This window comes from Misgurnus anguillicaudatus, chromosome 7 (genome assembly GCF_027580225.2).
Source record: "Misgurnus anguillicaudatus chromosome 7, ASM2758022v2, whole genome shotgun sequence".
In the NCBI taxonomy this organism is placed as follows: Eukaryota; Metazoa; Chordata; class Actinopteri; order Cypriniformes; family Cobitidae; genus Misgurnus; species Misgurnus anguillicaudatus.
In genome coordinates, this window is record NC_073343.2 from 38995083 (window position 1) to 39014648 (window position 19566).

The 19566-nt window shown below is 39.4% G+C and overlaps 1 protein-coding gene across 5 annotated transcripts in view; it reads right to left on the minus strand.

Moving 5' to 3' along the window:
* The window catches only part of syne1b (spectrin repeat containing, nuclear envelope 1b), a 135826-nt gene that overhangs the window by 90128 nt on the left and 26132 nt on the right, over window positions 1-19566 (minus strand). For 4 of the 5 annotated variants that reach the window (XM_073869947.1, XM_073869945.1, XM_073869944.1 and 1 more), the window contains exons 1-6: window positions 3860-4054; window positions 1734-2359; window positions 1435-1614; window positions 911-1061; window positions 675-833; window positions 415-597 (exon numbers count right to left, since the gene is read on the minus strand). In XM_073869947.1, the coding sequence (XP_073726048.1) occupies window positions 415-597; window positions 675-833; window positions 911-1061; window positions 1435-1614; window positions 1734-2359; window positions 3860-4039 (1479 nt within the window). In that variant the 5' untranslated portion in view covers window positions 4040-4054. Of the gene's footprint in view, window positions 1-414; window positions 598-674; window positions 834-910; window positions 1062-1434; window positions 1615-1733; window positions 2360-3859; window positions 4055-4223; window positions 4391-5041; window positions 5166-5259; window positions 5448-5527; window positions 5627-5699; window positions 5928-7271; window positions 7423-7560; window positions 7722-9173; window positions 9315-9414; window positions 9592-9680; window positions 9849-11603; window positions 11769-11843; window positions 11953-12035; window positions 12245-12322; window positions 12482-12612; window positions 12748-12846; window positions 13012-15400; window positions 15560-15735; window positions 15904-15988; window positions 16133-16556; window positions 16710-18761; window positions 18927-19012; window positions 19216-19460; window positions 19558-19566 lie in introns of those variants that run through there. The other variant, XM_073869946.1, reaches the window with a different exon arrangement.

The following is a 19566-nucleotide window of genomic DNA, read 5'->3' on the forward strand; positions in this document are numbered from 1 at the left end:
CAACTTGGCTCATCTTTGTTTTCACCGTCTCAAACGGAAATACCTATGACGCAGTTTTTTTACCTGACGGGAGGGGTTCTGGTGGACCAATCACAGCGCTTCCGGTCCGCGTAGAGCCGACGCGCTGTTAGAAATTTTGTGAGGTGCGCGTCAGGCTACGCAGAGCTACGCGCAGGCTACGGATAGCCTACGCCGTAGCTGCGCCGTAGGACCTACGCACGACTATAAATCGCCCTTTAAGTTAACGGGAAGGATGGGCGTATCATATGCACGCAAAATAGGAATTTTGCATATTTATTGCACGACTTTTTACATTGCGTGCTATTTAAATGCATTTCATTGGAATTAATTGATATTATATTATAAAATGACACCTCTCTAAAAGTTTTATAAAATTCACTTTATAAGACATGCCTTGACTTCACAAAGTTTATTTTCTGTTTTCTGGCTGTCGTTGAAGTTATTCAGTCCATCAGTAAGATCCATAATGGAGATGTTGGACCAGCTTTCTATTTCTGCGCTGATGTCATAGATGTCCAACCACAAAGCCGAGCTCCTTCTGAGATTTTCAAGATTGTCCTCGATTTTCTCAGACACCTGCGTCAAAGCAAAACAGACGAGATTTAGCAAAGAAATTAGTAGCGAAGACTCAAAAATTCACCTGACAAACTCACATCCAGCCACTGATCTACTGTGGCGTCCATTTCCGTCTTCACAATTTGGTTGTCACAATCAGGAATCCGGTTTAATTCACTCAACAGCTGCTTTCCTTTGCTGGAGAAACGCTCGAGCGTATCCTGGTTACTGGCCATCTCTGCTTTCACAGCTTCATGCTGAAGGTAAGAACAGATTTATAAGACACCTCTATACGGTAAGAAAGTATTTAATATCTAAAAAAATCCTTCAGTACCTTCAACAGGCATCTCCTGGTGTCCTCCTGGTCTTTTAATGCAGCTTTAATATCAGTGATGGCTTCAGCGCTCTCTAGTATCGTGTTTATTGAAGACTTCAGACTGTGATAGTCTTTCATGAGCTCAACCAAAGCACTGCTCTGTTCCTGCCTGGAACAAGAAAACACGATTTTAAGCTACATATCAAAAAACGATTTACAGCGAGGAAAATAAGTATTTGACACATCAGCATTTTTATCAGTAAGGGGATTTCTAAGTGGGCTATTGACATTGATATCGAATTCATACAAAAAAAATGAGAACATTTAAGTATACAAGTTGAGTCACAATAATTATGACTGAACTTGTATACTTAAATGTACTGATATTTTTGTATGAATTTAATATTTGGCTTGATGGTTACATCTGATGGAAATTTCCCAAAGAAATCCCCTTACTGATAAAAATGCTGATGTGTCAAATATTTTCTTCGCTGTATAAACCAGTACATTTTATTGTGTCAGTAAAAACCAAGGTGCCGGACCTTTCAGAGATGAGTTTCTTCGTATCTTCCCAAGTGGTCTGAAGAAGGTTGATCTCTCTCAGGACCTCACCGCCAAGCTCTGCATCTCTCTGTGCCAGCTGATGACCTTTATCTCTCAGCCACTGTTCTTCATGCTGATGGGACTGAAGCTCATCCTCCAACTGGTTAAAAAAGCGAAGTCTACGAACACCACAAATAATACTCAGTTTGTATTGGTCCAAAACTTTTGTATAGACAACTGAACTCAATAAGTAGCATTGCTGGTCAAAAGTATACGCAAAAGTATACACAGTCCATACCTCTGCTGTAGAGTAAGAACATTTGGCTCTTTCAGGCACTGTTGATCTGCTTTCTCCTCAATGTCCTCCACAGTTTTGAGCAGCTGCTCTTTGCGTTGTCTGAATGAGCTCCACAAAGCACCCAGGGCTTCAGCCTCGCTCTGTTTCGAGCCCAGCAGGTTTCTCACGGCGTCCAGCTCAGCATTCAAAGAGTCAGCCAGCGAGCGGCACGAGGTGCGACCCTCTTTCCCGTTGATCAGGTGAAGATGAGCTTTACAGAGACAACCGTCCAGGTTCACAGCTAGCGTCTCAAGGCGGCCGATGTCAGGAACGATGGCCTCCAGGTCTCGCTGCAGCTCGTCCACGCGGCTCTTGTCCCAGCTCCCGGCGCTCTCCACGGTCTGTCTGAGGCCTCGGAGGACGCCGGCCGCCACACCGTGGGTGTGTAGGAAAACTTCTAGCTTCTCCAGACTCTCACCTCGTAGCTCGACCAGCTGCTCGGCCTCCAGGTAAGGCTGCAGGGCGCTCTCCCATCTTCCTTGAAGCTGTTGAACCTCAGCGGGCTCACAGACGTCACAAAGGGTTTTAGTCTGGTGCTCAAGATCCTGTTTTACAACATTTTGCTTCTCCAGTGCTTCTTTTGTCTCCTAAGAAAGATGAAAAAGGTGAATGTGAAACAGAACTGAAATCTACTAAGACAAAAACTAGATAATTCAACCTATTCTGGAACTTAGTAGTTATTATTGAGTAGACTGAAATGATCAAAATACCTCAAATGTGAATATTGCAATATGCATATTAAAATGGTGTGCAAAACAATTATTGATTTTAATACTTAAAAAATTTTTGTGAAGTTTATTTAAATAGATTTTTACAAGCTTAACGCATAATTGCATTGCATGGGGCATTTCTAGCAAGTTTTAGCATATTATAATTTTTATATCGCCAAAAATGAATGTCTTCGCATTGTTTTCTTTTTTATGTGGCGAAAGTGCAGCGTATTTTAAACATGCTGCCCCCACATAAATGCGGACTTTGGCTGATTATGCATTGAATCATGCGATCGCACAATCGTGTTTTTCTGGAGGGACTGGATGACCCAAGACATTAAGTCTTGTTTGCTGAAAAAATATAGAGATCACCGGCAGAACCCGCTTAATCTCCGCTTAATCTCCTTATCCGTTTATATGTGTATATATCTCCCAAGGGTTTTTCCCTCCTAGGACTTTTTTTTATTTCCTCGGCTAAAAAGCCCGGGGGTTTTTTTCCTAGGGTTTTTTTTAACCCGGGGAGGCAGCCTTCTTGGGCTTAACTTAGCTTCCTCTTCTAGACGTTACATTAGTAATACGCTTGCTTATAATGTTGAGTCATAGCTGCAGCAAATTTAACTGCTTATGCTATCATGTATTATGTTGTGCTATCTGTCGCTTTTCTGTGCTTGTCACTGTTTCTATTAATGTAAAGCTGCTTTGAAACAATTAACTATTGTGAAAAGCGCTATATAAATAAAATTGAATTGAATTGAATAGATTTATGCTTCACAACAAACATTTCATGCAGGAAATGCTTAAAACAAGTAAAAATGCCTGCCAAAATTAACTTGAACTAAGTTTGTTGAAACCCCACTGGCAGATACTTTTACCAAACTCATTTGATTTTCATGTTTGTTTGTTTTTTCAGAAAACAAGACTTAAGGGTCGGACACACTAGAATTTGAGCAGGACTTTACTGCGAATATGGGTAGGGAGTGCTTTGTGAATTAAGTTCATTGGCTTTGTCCATTTTTGCTTTTCAATAGAGAGAAAAGTCATGCCATAAAGTATTATTTTTCTACTTGTCAAATATCTCCACATGATACAAATTCCCAGCTCAGAGTTCACCAGACTTGAACGTTGATATGTAGCAAAATATCTTTGCATGAGCTTGCGTTTTCGATTTGGCGCCTTGAAATGCGTATGAATGGAAGTCAATGGAACAAAAAGTGTAGTGTGACCACATTAATTTCGTATCTTTTTAGATTCCAGAAAGCACAAATACTAAGACATTAATCTTTTACAGTGTAGTACTTAGTTATGACATCCAAGTGTTTTGGCATCCAACATCCAGTAAATAAAGTACTAATATAAGGTATTCATAGTGGAACATACCTTAATGTCATTACTGAAAGGTTGAAGATCAATGATATCAACATGAGAAGATGAGTGTAATGATGAGAGGAAAGACTCTGCCCACTTGGAGAACTTCTGCAGGGTTTGATCGAACTCCTCCACTTGAGTCAGATGATTCTGGAGGACTTTTATTCTGTGATTATAAGAAATAAAGTGCATGTAAAAGCTTTGTGCTGGATCATTTTGTTACTCGATGTATATTCAAGGACATACTGTACTAATGTTGTCTCCATACTAGTCCGTACTAAAACAATTATGAAGACTAATCTGCAAAATCAGGTCATTTAGAAATCACTTTAGTACTATAAATGTGGACCTTGATCCAAACAATGTTTATGTTTACCTGTGTGGTATAGCGGCGGTCTGACAGCACCATCTGTTCTCCAGGTGTTTGTGGTCTTTTTTAAGGGTCTTCACCCGCTGGTCTGATGCAGTGGAGCAAAGGTTTTGTTCTTCTGCTATCAGCCGATTGTAAACTGACTCCAGCGACTGAAGTTCACTCTGTAGGTGCTATACAAGAACAAACTTTATTAAAAAAATTTAAGATGTTACATGAAGTCAAAACTGACCCCCACAACATTTCTGCTGATGCAAAATCCTAAATAATCCACAATCCAAATAAATCCCAGTTGTATAAAATCAAGTCCCTGCTAAATATTCTGTACCACAAAATTCTCAAATCAAGTTGTGAATATCATTTGATGTTGTATTTAACGCTTTTACCGACATTGACAAGTTATCCCGTCACATAAGAGAAAACATTTGCATGAAAAATCGTGTTCATGATGGATTTTATGTTCTAGATGGCGCACTTACCCAATTTATAAAAAAATATTTACTAATTTTACACTCCGTGTATGTTTTGATCATCGTTCTGAATCTGATCTCTAACAAAATTCCTTCACAAAAATGCAGTTATTTCAGCTTTGTGCTTTTTGAAGAAAATACCCATATTTAAGAGTTTACAAGCAGAGAAAAAAATATAAATAGGATTAAACTTTTTTTCCTGTTTTGTTTGTTTCTTTGAACGCAGAGGGTCTGTTCTTTCATTTGATATATTTGTATGTTTATATATTATTTAAAGAAGAAAATTTTACTGGAAGGCATTATATGAAACTTTTAAGAAAATCTTAATCAAGGAAAATTGCTTTGATGATTTACTTTGAGTTCCTGGAGCTCTCCATCCACCTTTAGTTTGTCGACAGGGAGAAGCTGAATCTCCGAGCTGGAAACACATTCGCAACGCTCGAGGCAAGACTGCAGGGCAGACCAATCCTTCTCATACCTACAAATATAAACAAACATCTATTTAATCTAAAAAAAAAAGGAAATCTCAAAGATATGAGAGATAAATCCTTTAGGTGCAAAAATAAACATACTTCTGCCAAAGTGACAGAAGGTTCTCCATTTGGTTCTGCTTATCTTTGGCCTGTTTTAAACACTGCTCGTAAGTTTGCTGTAGAGTTGCCACGGCTCTCTCTGACGCTTCCCTCTCGCTGAGTCTGCGAGATCCAGCAGACAGAGACAGCAGGGTGGCCTTCACCTTCTCCAGGGATTGAAACACATCCTGAAAACCAAACAATCAGATTATAAGACAGACCTCGAGGGAATAAACAAACAACATATGCACACAGTAACTGCATGTACCATGTGTTCCTGCAGAGTTTTGTAGGTCTCGGATGAGGAGACGCATGATGTCACCGGGCTGTCGAGTTTCTTCTGGATGTCTTCGACCTCACCTTGTACCTTAAATTTAAATATTCCTCTTTAGAGATGGCACAAAAATGCATTTGATTTCAGTTCTTTCTACTGTGCAAACCTGTTGAAGATTGGCATTAAACTTCATCTGTTGGGAAGAGGTTTCTTCTAACTGTCCGTTCAGGTGTTCAACGCTTTCCTTAAGCTCCTCCCAGTACCTCCCGATTTGTGTCAAGCGAGCTTTGATTCTCGCAGACTCACCCGAGGACATAAACTGGACCAGTGCTTGAGACTTTTCCTCCAGTCTGGAGAGGACGTCTGCTCTCTCCTGTAGCCCATCTCTGATCGTCTGATACCCAGAAAATATACACAATGAAATGTAATGCAACTAAAATAAAACAACAACTGGCTAAAAAGAAATTGTGAATTAAGGGGCGGTTCACATTTCGCACCTAAAACCGCGCAGAAAATGCAACCGTCGGTTAGTTCTTGTCACATGACCAGTGTTGGGGATAGTTACTTTTAAAAGTAATGCATTACAATTTTAAGTTACTCCCCAAAAAAGTAACTAATTGCGTTACTTAGTTACTTTTCATGGAAAGTAATGCTTACGTTATTTTTAAGTTACTTTTGCGTTACTTTTTCTTACTTTGCAGGTGTTTTTTATGACTGAGAAATTCTGCATTCAGAAATTGCATATTTCCAATGCAAAAATGTAAAGCTCTGGTCTGCCATCTCCATTTTTGACTGAAACTGTTCACGCATAGAGTGTGTAATTCTACGTTAATACGTTCAGTTTAATGCAGTACATTGTTTTTTTACATCTAATTAATTAAACTGAAAAGTAACTCGCATTACTTTTTAAAGGTGCAGTGTGTAAATTTTAGCGGCATCTAGTGGTGAGGTTGCAAATTGCAACATACGGCTCAGTCCACTGCTCACCTCTTGCTTTTGAAACACATTCGAGAAGCTACGGCAGCCGCCACCAGACAAACATGTCATCGTTGGTGACAACTTAGTAAAAAAGTTTGTCCGTTAAGGGCTTCTGTAGAAACATGGCTGCACAAAATGGTGGCTTCCATGTAAGGGGACCCTCTGTGTATGTAGATAAAACGTCTCATTCTAAGGCAATAAACACATAACGGTTCATTATGAAAGGTCTTTATACACCCCTGATAAATTTAGTTTTGTATATTATTTTGCATTTCTGTCAAGAGATCCTTCTAAAAATTACACACTGCACCTTTAAAAAAAGTAAATATAATTGTGTACATTTATAAAGTAATGCGTTACTTTACACATTACTTCAGAAAAGTAATATTTTTACGTAATGCACGTAATGCGTTACCCCGACACAGCACATGACCTGCGGTGCGCTTGCGGCATTCTGAAAAGCTGGAATGTGTTTAACTCGATGCGGCGCGGACGCGCCTGGAAAAAACGAGCCCATCGCATCGTTTGCGCGTCGGACCACGTCGCTTTCATTATGAGCGCGCATACCGCGTGCCTACATTTCAAATAACATACTTCAGCTCGAAATGTGAATCTATCGCCCCTTACAGAGCTGAATGGAGATAACAAAACTTGAACATTTTTAGGAACCTCTTGCTCATTTCCTAACGTATTTAACAGTTAGTTAACGTGTTTATTCGTGCATTGTTAAAATCTTCTAAGAAAGTGTTAAGCGGTGTACCTTTACAGTAAGCATCTGCTGTTCCAGCGGGGCACTGGAGGTTTTTAAAACATCCAGTTCTCGCTCTCTATCTGTTATCCACATTGAAAATGCTTCAAACTCGCTCCCGAATGAATCCCACTGAGCTTTCGTGCCCTCCAATGTCTTTACACTGAAAAACAAAGCAATTACAATTAAAACACAGCCAACCCTTATCCACTCAAACATGCATACCGTATCTCTAAATGCATCAGCATGAATAATTCCTAATGTAAAATCTATAAATCTATAAAATAAAGCAGGACATTACTCTCTCCTGAGGTCAGCCTGAACTTTGTCCACTTGTTCACTCAAAGCATGTGCTTGGTCCTGAAGAAGAGACTGATTTTTGGGACCCAGTTGGATGTCGGCGGCCCTCTTTAAAAGTGCATTCACCTGTTTAGACTCACTTTCGCTCTGTTTCAGAAGATCCTGGATGAGCAACAGCATCGGTTGAAGTTAAGGGGGAAATAAAAAATTCATGACCGTGGCATCAAAAAATAAAGCATTAAGCCAAGAGATGTGCGCGCGTGTGTGTGTGTGTGTGTGTGTGTGTAAAACAGATATTAGCCCACTTAAGGAGGAAGGTATAAGCATGGCACAAAACTGTGTATCTACAGTAAATCTCCCTTTACCACAGTAAATCATTGTAATGCACTTTGAGTGACTTATTATTAACTCTTTCTCCGCCATTGATGAGCTATCTCGGAGAAAACGCTTCCCTGCCAATAACGAGTTTTTACGGCAATCCATATTTCCGCTATTTTCCACTAAGTGGCGCTTTTACCCAACTTATAAAACACTAAAGCATCCACTGATCAAAAAACAGTAAAAACTCTGTGGTTGTTTTGATCATCGCTCTGAATCTGATCTCTAACAAAAGTCCTTTACAAAAATGCAATTATCTCAGCTTTTTGCCCAAGAGAGCAGATGATAAAAGAAAACAAAATATTTCAACCCAGTATCACAAAATTATGTAGCTATAGTCACGTAAATTTGTGACTCTTTTCCGTGAAACTGACACGCTTTTCCATCTTTTTCGTGAACATGTCACGTATTTTTGTTTACGTGTCACTGTCACATATTTGTTACTCAAAAAGGCGGAAAAACGTGTCAGTGTCACGGAAAAGACTCACAAATTTACGTGACTTTAGGTACATAATTTCGTGATACATGGTTGAATATTTGATATATTTTATGTTTATATATTTAAAGAAGAAAGTTTTCTGGAAGGCTTTAAACTTTTGGGAAATCATAAAAATCCAGGCGCTGGCTGGCAATGTTTTTTAAAACGCTGGTGGGGAAAGAGTTAAAGGAGCTGTATGTAAGTTTTTGACTTCACTATATAATATATTTGTAGATATTAAGGAAACATGCTAAGTTTAGGAATAAGTGAACTACCAAAAAACAATGCTGTAGCCAGTTATTCAGTCTGTTTTTGTTTTGGTCTGTGTGTTCCTGCCCAATTTTACCCAATAGTGCATTTTGACAGCTCATGGTTGCCAGTTATCACGGTTGCTTAAATGACACTGCAATGGCCCACAAATGCAACCCCCGGTGGACGCAACCTCCGAAATGAGCCTCAGATTAAATTATAAAATCCCTACAACCACGAATTGTTTGCAGACAACAAAAAACATTACAAATGTAAACATATGCTTTCCATCGTAAGTTTTGCTCCTGTATAATCCGAGAGGGGGCAGAGAAAAAGGGTTTTCAATATTTTGAATTTAGACTGCAGTACCAAGCGTAACCACTAGAAGCCAATGTTACATACAGTGCCTTTAAAATAGCGGTAAAATGTTAAATAAATGATAACATTTTATTACAATTATCTGTCTGTTTTATAATGTGGCTATTCAATCGAATTTGTGATCTTCTCACCTTGCTTTGTTCCAGGTCTGTGCCCAGACTTTCTGGACTGCTGAAGATCATCTCTCTCTCTGTGACCGATCGCACTTTACCCACAAACTCTTTCACTGCGGCCTGCTGACTGTCAAACTCCTGCCAAGCAGCTAAAGTCACCTGAGGACACAGTGGGACGTTTACAACAGGGATGTTGCTCTTTCTGGTTTTAATCTAAGGTTGCAATTGGAAGTGTGTGGGGCATGTTGTCCTTCCTCACCTCCAGGTTGTGTTCCTGTGATTCGATGCTCTGATCCATTTTGCTCAGGGTGGTCTCCAGTTTTTGCAGATCTTCCTGTAAGCTCTCCTCCAGACCCTCCTCTATCTGGATCTGCTTTCCACGATTTATCTGCTCCTGCATTTCCTTCCTCTTTGAGCGCTGACGCTTTAGTTGTTGCTTTAAATCGAGAAATCACAAACTGTATGAGCGACAAGCAAAAGCAATAACGTGATATTGTATGTTTTTTATGATTAATTCTTTGACACCTGATAAAGCAGCAATAGTTGTTGAGCTTCTCTGATAGATTCAGATTCCAGAATCTTGGTGGCCTCTGACTGCAGTTCCCGCTGACCCTGGGTCAGCTCCTCTAGTGTAGTTTTAACATCCTCTCTGAACTGCGCACAGTCACCAACCGCCAGCACGACTTTCTCTGACTACACCAAAATGAGAAATGCACAGATCAATGAAAAAAAGGTTGCATCTTAATATCAAGCATCAATGCAGCAAACAAATACACTGTACAGTACATTACTGGATAAGCGTTGCTTTACCATTTTCCAGGGATTTACCATAACATTTCAAAAGTTTTATTATAAATGAATGTAATCCGAATGAGAACAGGACCATGAACTTTTAGAAATGTAGCAGCATTGAATCACAATGATTCACATTTCATGTTTTGTTATATACCAAGTCATGAAACTCTTTCATGCGTCTGATTGGTACTCATAAAGCTGCTAGCGCAGCCAATCGATCTTCCCTTCCTATCAAAGTTGACCTATTTATTTCCTTTCTGTCCTGGTTCATCTCAATGAACCATGCCATGGGATTCCTAGCCCCCCTCCTCCCCAGCACCACAGCCTAGATCTGCTACAGTGGTTCTCCATATTTTCTTGGAGCAGCATGTATTCCTATCCACTGTAAAGGGGCGGTCACACTACACTTCCATTCATATGCATGCAAAAACGTAGCTTGCGCGCAGATATTTCAAGTTCAAGTGAAATATATTTCAGTCAGGTTTTCGTAAATTCCACAGTACTGAAACGGCTTTGGTCAAAGTGACCAATGATCTGTTGATGGCTCCTGACTCTGGTGTTATTTCCATTCTAATCCTTCTTGATCTAAGAGCAGCTTTTGATACTGTGGATCATAATCTATTGCTCATTCACCTTGAACAAGATTTTGGTGTGTCTGGGACAGCTCTGAAGGGGTTTTATTCCTATCTCACTGATCGTTCTCAGTTTGTTTTCATGGGTGGTTTCAGGTCTGAGATTAGCCCTGTTCTCACTGGTGTTCCTCAGGGCTCAGTCTTGGGACCTCTGCTTTTTAATATTTATATGACACCGCTTGGTAAATTGTTGCGATCGCTTGGCCTCCATTATCACTTTTATGCTGACGATACGCAGATTTATATACACTCAAAATCTGGTGATTTTCTTTGTGGCTGTGTTTCTGAGATAAAGGAATGAATGAGTAAAAATGTTCTGTGTCTAAATAGTGGTAAAACTGAAGTTATGCTTATTGGCTCCCGTCATCAAATTTCCAAAGACGGTTCCTTATCTTTGACTACTGATGGATGGAAAGTACCAAAAAATAATGCAATAAAACATAATTTTATCAATTTCAATTATTATTATTAGATTATGCTTTTTTTTTAAACACATGGAGAAAACGCGAAAAAAACATTCTGAACTAAAAAATATTCATGACACTGTTTGACGTGAGTATTAACATTTAATGACATTTTAATGACAAATTATATTTGTACCACTGTAGTTGAGGTCAAGAAAAATATTTGTGTCGCTGTTATAAAACTATATGACAGTATTAATACTTAATGACATTTTAATGACAAGTTCAATTTTTATCACTGGTAAAAAGTGGTCAGTTATGTTGTTTTGGTAATGTCAAGTTGTCATAACAAAGACATCTCCAACAATGTCATCTTTGCATTAAAAATGACAAAATTGAACAAATGACACTTAATGACAGTTGTCATAAACGTGCATAAAATCTCCTTCATGTTCATGACACGTGTCATGTCATGTTTATGAAGGTGTCTTGTCAGTCTTATGAACACCACTTCAAGTAAAGTGTTACCAAGTACACTCCAAAAGTTGTCATGATTGAAATAAGAGATTAACCAATAGTATTTCAGCTCTGTAGTGGTAAGTAACAAGATGTCTAACCTCAGACAGAGATGTCAGGAGACCTTTAAAGTCAGTGGACAGTTTGCCGAGAGTGGCTGCCTGCCGTTGGGCGTCACTCTGTGTGCAAACCTCAATCAGAGAGGCCAGACGCGTCTTTAGCCAACTCACGTTCCCCTCCTGAAGTTCAGCATCATTCCTCAGACTCTATAAGTCACAATCAGTGAGATTACACATCTCATCTCTCATATTCATTCAAACTATTTCATGTTTATTTCTCACCTCGATTGTAGATTTGACCTGGCTGAACTTGCTGGGGTCTCCAGCTCGGTTTCGAAGAAGTCTGAGTTCACTTTCCTTCGATGCGACCCAGGCAGAGAGTTCAGAAAACCTGCAAGACAACCACAAAAGACATTCACATCATTCTGCAGTGATTTCACGTACTGTGCAACCGTCAAAAGATCAAATGTTCACCTGGTGTTAAACTCTTTCCATTTATCAGGGTGCTGCGTGAGTTTCTGATGCGTGCTCTCGATCTCCTCTTTGAGCTCGGCTAACGCCGTTCTAGAGCTCTCCAAGGTTTGGTGGGCCTGATCGCTCTCGGGAAGCTTCATACAGAGTTCTTCCATATGTTGCAATCTCTTCTCACAAAGAGCCTGTGGGCCCTTCTCCTTGAAGAACATCTAGATAAAGACATACACCATGAGCTTGACTTATCACAGACGGTCAATGTCACAGAGACAGAAGGCGACGGGTCTCACCCTGTGTTCTTTGATTAATCTCTCGCTGCCCGCACTCGGCAGACTACGGTTCTCACGGGCCAATTCGGACTGACACTCCTGCAGTGATGTCATCAGGCGATTCTTCTCCAGCTCCACCTTTAGGCGCAGCAGGTGAAAAGGAATTTCTGTTTGAACATCCTGCAAAAAACATATATGAAAGAATGAAGAACATATAATCACTGCTGATAAAAGGTTAGATGGTGACCTCAGCATCTTTTTAGAAAAACATTTTTTTTTGTTAGATTATGAGATATAGAAAAACAGATGACCTTCCACTGTTTGTGCAGTTTCCTGACTGTTTCCTGCAGATTCTGCTGTTCTTGCTCTGGCAGAATATCTGTGAGCTCATCGCAGGCTTTGAGAAATGCGTTGAGAACTCGCTGATCCATCTGCCCGAAGAACTCCTGCATGAAAGCCAATAACAGGCTAAATAAACAATGCCAGCTTTCCAACCGGAGATCATTTGGCGGGCACCAGAATAGACCGCTGGGTTCTTTTCTCACCGTGTGCTTTTTCAGAAGGTCCTCTGGGTTTCCTTTCTCCGTCATGGAGCTGCCGGCTATTTTCAGAACCTTCTCCAGCTCCACACGAGACTCTTCGAACCTCTTCATCAGACTGCTGTTTGCCTCCACATGTCTCTTCCACTCTGTGGTCTCTTTTACCATGGCCTTTACAAGACAAAGTGTACATGTAACAAAATCCCAAAAATATAATTGTACTATATTTTACCCTGATGCCTCTATTGTCACTTCATGTAAAGCCTGCTGCTTCTTAGATCTTTCCTTCAAAGAAGTCTGTCAAGTGTCAACAATACTAAAATGCACGATCACAAGTGAGGGATCTCTCAAGAATTCAAACACTTCTTTTCTTTTTAATTTTGATATTTTAACAAACAAAGGACACAGAAATATACTGGACTTTTTTAATAGATATGCTAATTTTGTCTATAGCTCTTTACTTCTGAATTATATAATATAAATAATAAAATATAAATATTTTGTGGATTTTCATTTCTCATAAAGAACTGTAGAAGAAACATCTGAGACGAAATGATGCATAAAACACAAGTGGAAGGTAAAAGTCTCCTGACATATAAAATAGTAAACTCTGAGTAATATAACTTTCATCAAGTTAGTTATGCATGTTAAAGGGGTGGTCTAGAGCAATTTTATGCATTCTGACTTATTAACACTGAGTGCATTTACATGCACAGAATAAGCGGATAACTATCAAAAATCTGCTTATTATAGAAAACTGTTTTTATGTGTTTACATGCAAATCAATAAACCGGCTATGCAGACTGTGTTTACATGGGACTTGGTGAATTGTCAGGTTTCTCACAGGTAGTGTGACTTGTACACCGCCTATAGTATATAATAGTCGTTCAAAAAGCTTACAGCATATCTGTCTTAAAGCGGAATTGAACCCTAGACATTTTAGCCTGTTATCACATGTAATTTATGTCCATTTTGCATTTTACATGAGAAAAAAAAGAAATATACACGATTTTGATTATAAGATTGATAGTGTGTTGAAGCAGAATTTTCGTAACGGTTTTTGATGGACTCAATTAACCAAAATGCACTGCGCGAAATTGAGTCATTAGCTCCACCCACTAACCACTGACTGATGCAGCCTTCAGGTTTGTTCGACTTCATGCGGCGCCTCAAGAACCGACAGCCGGATGACGTCAAGGCTCCGCGAGAGCGATTTAAAAGCAAACTCCTTTGTATGATTTCGCGAATCGCTCTTGCGGTACTTTGACGTCATCCGGCTGTCGATTCTTGCGGCACCGCATGAAGTTGAACAAGCCTAATAACACTCAACCTGCTCGTGAATTTCAGCTTGAATATCTTGATGACTAGAATTTCACGCGCGGCTTCCACGTGAGAATGAAGCGATGTCAATCAAAATATTCAAGCGTCCAACTACGTGCGGTAGACACGAATTTGATGCCTCAAACGCGTGTGGTGTGAACCCAGCATTAGGCGCAGGTGATTTACATCTTAAGTCAATGCAAAGACACGATAGACATCATGTTGCGTGTATTGAGCGTTTTGGGCATTTGACGCACGTAAAGCGTGATTCGGCAGAATTGAAAAATCTGAATTTTGCCGGATTTTCGCGCCACGTTAACCAATCAGGACTTTGCTTTCGACGTGAGCGGAGGCAGAAATACGAAACAACAATAGAGGACAAAATCATTGTCGCTGTATGTGGACACCTGGAGCTGTACGACACATATTTGTACTTTTATAGAAAAAGGAATAAAAAGGATCTTGCTTGGAAGAAAGTGGAGTGAGGAGGTCAGATAATCTGGTAAGTTGTAAAAAACGCTCTTTACTCAATTTGACGCAAGTTAACTTAAAATGTTCAAGCGCCCAACTGTGTGAATAGTGTGATTTATTGCGTTATTTGCATCTGGTATGAATGCACAGTAAGTATCCTCATGCTAAACATGTGACAAAATAGACATGATTGAGTATTTCTGTGCCGAATGCACTTTGCCAGGATTTGAACAAGTTTTTTTGAGTTCAAACATGAAATATTCATACATAACAATCTTGCTTTATTTCTTTTATGGCCAATTTCAGTGCAGGAAGTACAGTGGAAGTCCTTATATGGGCACTTTAACCAGAATAGCGCACGCACACACCAACCAACTAAGAGCAGACAAGAAATCAACATCACCAAAAAAGTGTTTTGTTGTTTGTGAGGACAATTTTAACAAAAATTTAAGTTTCCCAAAGAACTCAGCCGTATGGAAATAATGGATATCCGGGGCTGAAGCGTAGTTGTGCTTGTGTGTTTGTTTAATGCTGGATTTCGTTGAAATGGGGCGGTCCCAACTGGGTTATGAGTCGCAGGCGGTAAGTAAAACTGCATGAAATGTCTAAAAAAATATACAGCTGATCTGTCTTTTATAAATGTGATAAAACTAAATACAAGGACGTAATCTAAAGATTAACATGAGATAAGCAGAAACAGCGTGTGTTATGTGTTGAATTGCTTATAAGACATGATGTTGATGATCGTCTGATGATCTTCAGCTCTCACCTGTGAAGACGTCTGAAGCTCAGCGATTCTCTTCTCCAGCAGTGATGTGTCCAGATGTTTTAGGTTCTTACTGGTGTCCAAAGATTTCAAAATGACCTGATGGTTTTTATCAATCACTGACAGACACTTTTTACAGCTCTGCTGATACGTAACCAGCTCCTGTAAAATGTTTCAACAAACAGAAAAATAAATGCCGTCAACATGTTCAAAGCGCTCAGAAAAATCACACAAAAAATCCTTAATTTTAATTAACATCTTGTCACGTATGTTTTTTTGGTGTAATTATGGTATAATCATTGCAATAGCCTCTAAATGGATCCCACATCATGAATTACCTGACACTTCTGCTTGAAATCTCCCGGCGCTTCAGAGTCCCGGGAGGAAGTGATGCGACTGGCCTTCTCCAGCGACTGGTAAAACCCGGTGATATGTTTCTCCATTTCTTCTAAAGGAGGCAGCATGGCCTGCGAGTCCCTCAGCAGGGGCAGAGCTCTCTCTCTTATCTGAAAGACACCACAAGCGTCGAGGTCAGAAAGACACTGTTGGTTTAATGTGTCGGCTAATGGAAGAAACCAGAGGGTCAAACACCTTGCAGAGCTCATCTTTAATGGTTGCCATGGCCGCCAGCATCTGCGCAATCTCCTCCTCTGAGAGGTCTTTGGTCAGCTGCTGAGCGTTACGTGTGGCCGTTTTATACGCAGCCTCCATGGAAGGAACTTTGTGCTTGATGTCCTAAGAGGATGAAGTTGACATTTATATGATGCTTTACACTTAAATATCAATGATACTACGATCACATTTATCCTTATAAAATGAAATGGTTGAATCATTTCAGTATGTGCACAGTTTACAAGTGACTTTAAGGGTCTGTAGGTGTTTATTTTGTTAAAATGACCAGCTGACTGTACAAAATGAAAATAAGGTATTACATTTATTTTCTTAATGTACATCATTTATTTTGAACCATTTAATTATGTGAGAAAGAGTAAGCTGCAAAGTCATATGAGAGAGATGGGAGGAAATTGGTTGCCTGGGACAACGGTTGGTTTAACAGTTAAGTAGTCACGATGCAAAAATATCTAAGGAAATAACTCATTAGAATTACCTATAATAGAAAGCTATACTGTATGTCATGAGCTTTGTGAACTCGTATTACCTCAACATCTTGTAGATACGTCCTGATGTTCAGAAACGACACTTGAACCGGTGTATTCATCCTCTCATTGGCTGTGTCAATAAACACTTTCAAAGCTTCAATTCCATCTTCGTAATCTTTTCTCAGTTTGTCCACTTCATCTGCTCTTGCGTACTTTAAAAAAGATTCATGTCATTAGTGTGAAACTTATATACAGTATGAATAGACACATCAACACCTAAAGTCCGTGTAAAGTCTGATTTTAAATGTGTTCTTAGTTTGTCACAGCACAGAAAAATGTGTTATTAACCCAGCCAAATTTTAATGATAAAAACGCCAAATATATAAAATAAGTTTTTACAAAATCTAAGAAAAACAGGAAGAATATTCTGCTCTCAAATGCTGGGGGCGTGTCCGCTGTCAGCGCTAAAACCACGCCCACTGGCGGGAAAGCTGGTGTCTGGCTCAACTTTCAATTACCGCTACAACCTGAATGCATGCAGTTGCCTGTTTCCACTTTTGTGTCTTTAAAGACGCGTTTTTTGGGGTCGACAGCTTATAAAAACTTATTTACAGATTAAACTTAAAAACAGAATAATGCCTAAAAGCTGCTGTGTGACAATATGTACAGCCAACAAGCCAAAGAACCCAGAAATAAGTTTTTATAAGCTGTCGACCCCAAAAAAACAGAAAAAGAAACAGGCAACTTTTCATAGTACTCCTATTAGTAGAACTGCGCACACTAGAGGGAAACGTAGTCGGCGATCCACTTTTTTCTCCTTAAAAGCTGGGTTTTACGGCTCGACAGCTTATAAAAACTTATTTCTGGGTTCTTTGGCTTGTTATCCGTACATATTGTCACACAGCAGCTTCCAGGCACCACTCTGTTCCCTGTTACAAGCCAAAAATGACAAGGAGGCGGCCTCTCCCAACACAAAGTCAATGGAGACGGTTGGATTGTTTTCCCCCCCGGTGGGTGTTGTTTTCAAATTTGCATAACTGCGCTCTGTCTCTATTGTGGCTGGATGCAGTATAGGTCATAAACCCCGGCCTCTCCACGTAACCGAATAGGACGTGAGCCAAACTTAAAAATCAAAGTACACTTTAAAGAAATTTTTTCTAGCAATAGTTTGTTATTTTTGTTATTTGAAGAGTTTGGTTCCAAAACGCGATAAACGCCATTAAAAAAAATTGTTACCGCCAAAATCAGTATTATATCAGGTCAGTATTAACTTGTCAATTCTTAATTCTTAATTATTTTGTCAACTTTTCTCCCTTTTTCCCAAACCTTGACAAACACCAGTCCTTCTCTTTAGAATGCAATAAATCTGCTTAACCTATCACAGCGCACCAATCCACGCATTGTAAACAACAATGGCGGCGCTCACGGAATTCTAGTTTTCCTCATCTTGTACTTAATGATCAACAAACAAACAAAAACAAAATAATACTTTTGATGGCATTGCTAAACCTGTGATGGTTTTCTGTGGCGGGGAAGAAATGTAAGCCATCAAAATTAAAATAATTTACGTGAGAGGCACTCGGGCGAAGGAAAAATGCCGGCTGTTGCTTGATCTCCCGACAGCATCAAGCTTCTGTCGTGCTAACACATTGACCCCAGGGGATCTTACGAAAAACTTTCCATTATTTTACTCAGTCAACAAAAATCGAGCAGGACCAAAACATTTTACAGCTGATCGCTGTCGTGTGACGTCCCAAGGATGACAGCAGCAATGACAGTGTACTTAATATGACAAAGTAAGCGTTTTGATTAATGTTTATTTTTTAATCAGTGTATACCACTAGTCAACTAAATGAATATAACATGGCAAAGATGAATGCACATTTATATATTGATTCAATAGATTTATGCAATTTAAAAAAAACTTTTGCAGAAAAAATAATCAGTTTTTATAATAAATCTTTCAAAATCAAATGATGGATTTGAATTGTTTATGTTATTATAACCTAAAGATTCTATGTGAAAGTTTGTAGCAGAAAATAGTTGTTTTCATCTTGTTACTTTCTTGGTATAGAAAACATGTTTTTACCGAAATTTGTCAAAATGGATTTTATTGCGTTTTTCTATTAAGTACAAAAAAGTGGAATTAAAACAAAACCAGCACACGAAAGTAGCATTACGGTAAAAAGAACCAAATCGAAACATTGATGGACATTCAAGAGCTTTCAGGAAAAATCTGAGACATTTGTACTTTCATGTCTTACATGTTTGACTTTGACAAACAGCTCTCTCCATCTGCCGTTGAGAAGAAGCAGTTGCTGTTTTAGTTCTCGGGACACCGTCTCATCACACGTCTCGATCAGGAAGTTTCCAGCATCGTTCATGTCCATGTGCGTTTGGATCCAGTGCGGAAGATTTCGAAAAAACTCCTGCAAGAGAATTTACATTGTTTATATATAATTCCCCCTGAGCTTCTTCACCGTAGGCGTGTAAGTTGCTAGATATTAAAACGCACCCGTTTGTCGCTCTCTGAATGGTTGAGCATCTTCTCAGCGTCCTCCAGCCAAGCCTGTAGACTGGCCACCGTGCTGCTGTATTTCTCCCAGTTACAGATCACTTCATCCAGCATACTGCGCACACTGCGGATCTCCACGGACAGATTCTTCCACTGTGCCGTCACGTCGCTCAGAAACTTATTCACACCCTCACACTCCTCAGCTGTAAGAAATGTAATTCATTAAATGAAGAAAGCCTAAGACACAGCAAAAGATATATAAAAAACTTGAATTTTTATTGAGAATATTGTAGAGTTTTTTATAAATGACTATCTGTGCGAATAATAAAATCCAGATCACCAAGCAAGAGAATTTTGGCTGTTAGAGATCAGAACTGCTGCCAGAAAACAATTATAAAAAGCTTCATGTTTCTCCAGGGAAATAATGGATGAAAGCATCACGTCCTACCGGTAGCTCCAGACTTCATGTACGTCTCCGCAGCTTGTTTTAGAGTCCGAAAGGTGGTTTCATATTGCTCAAAGAATTTATGGCCTTCAATAATTGCCTGAGATTA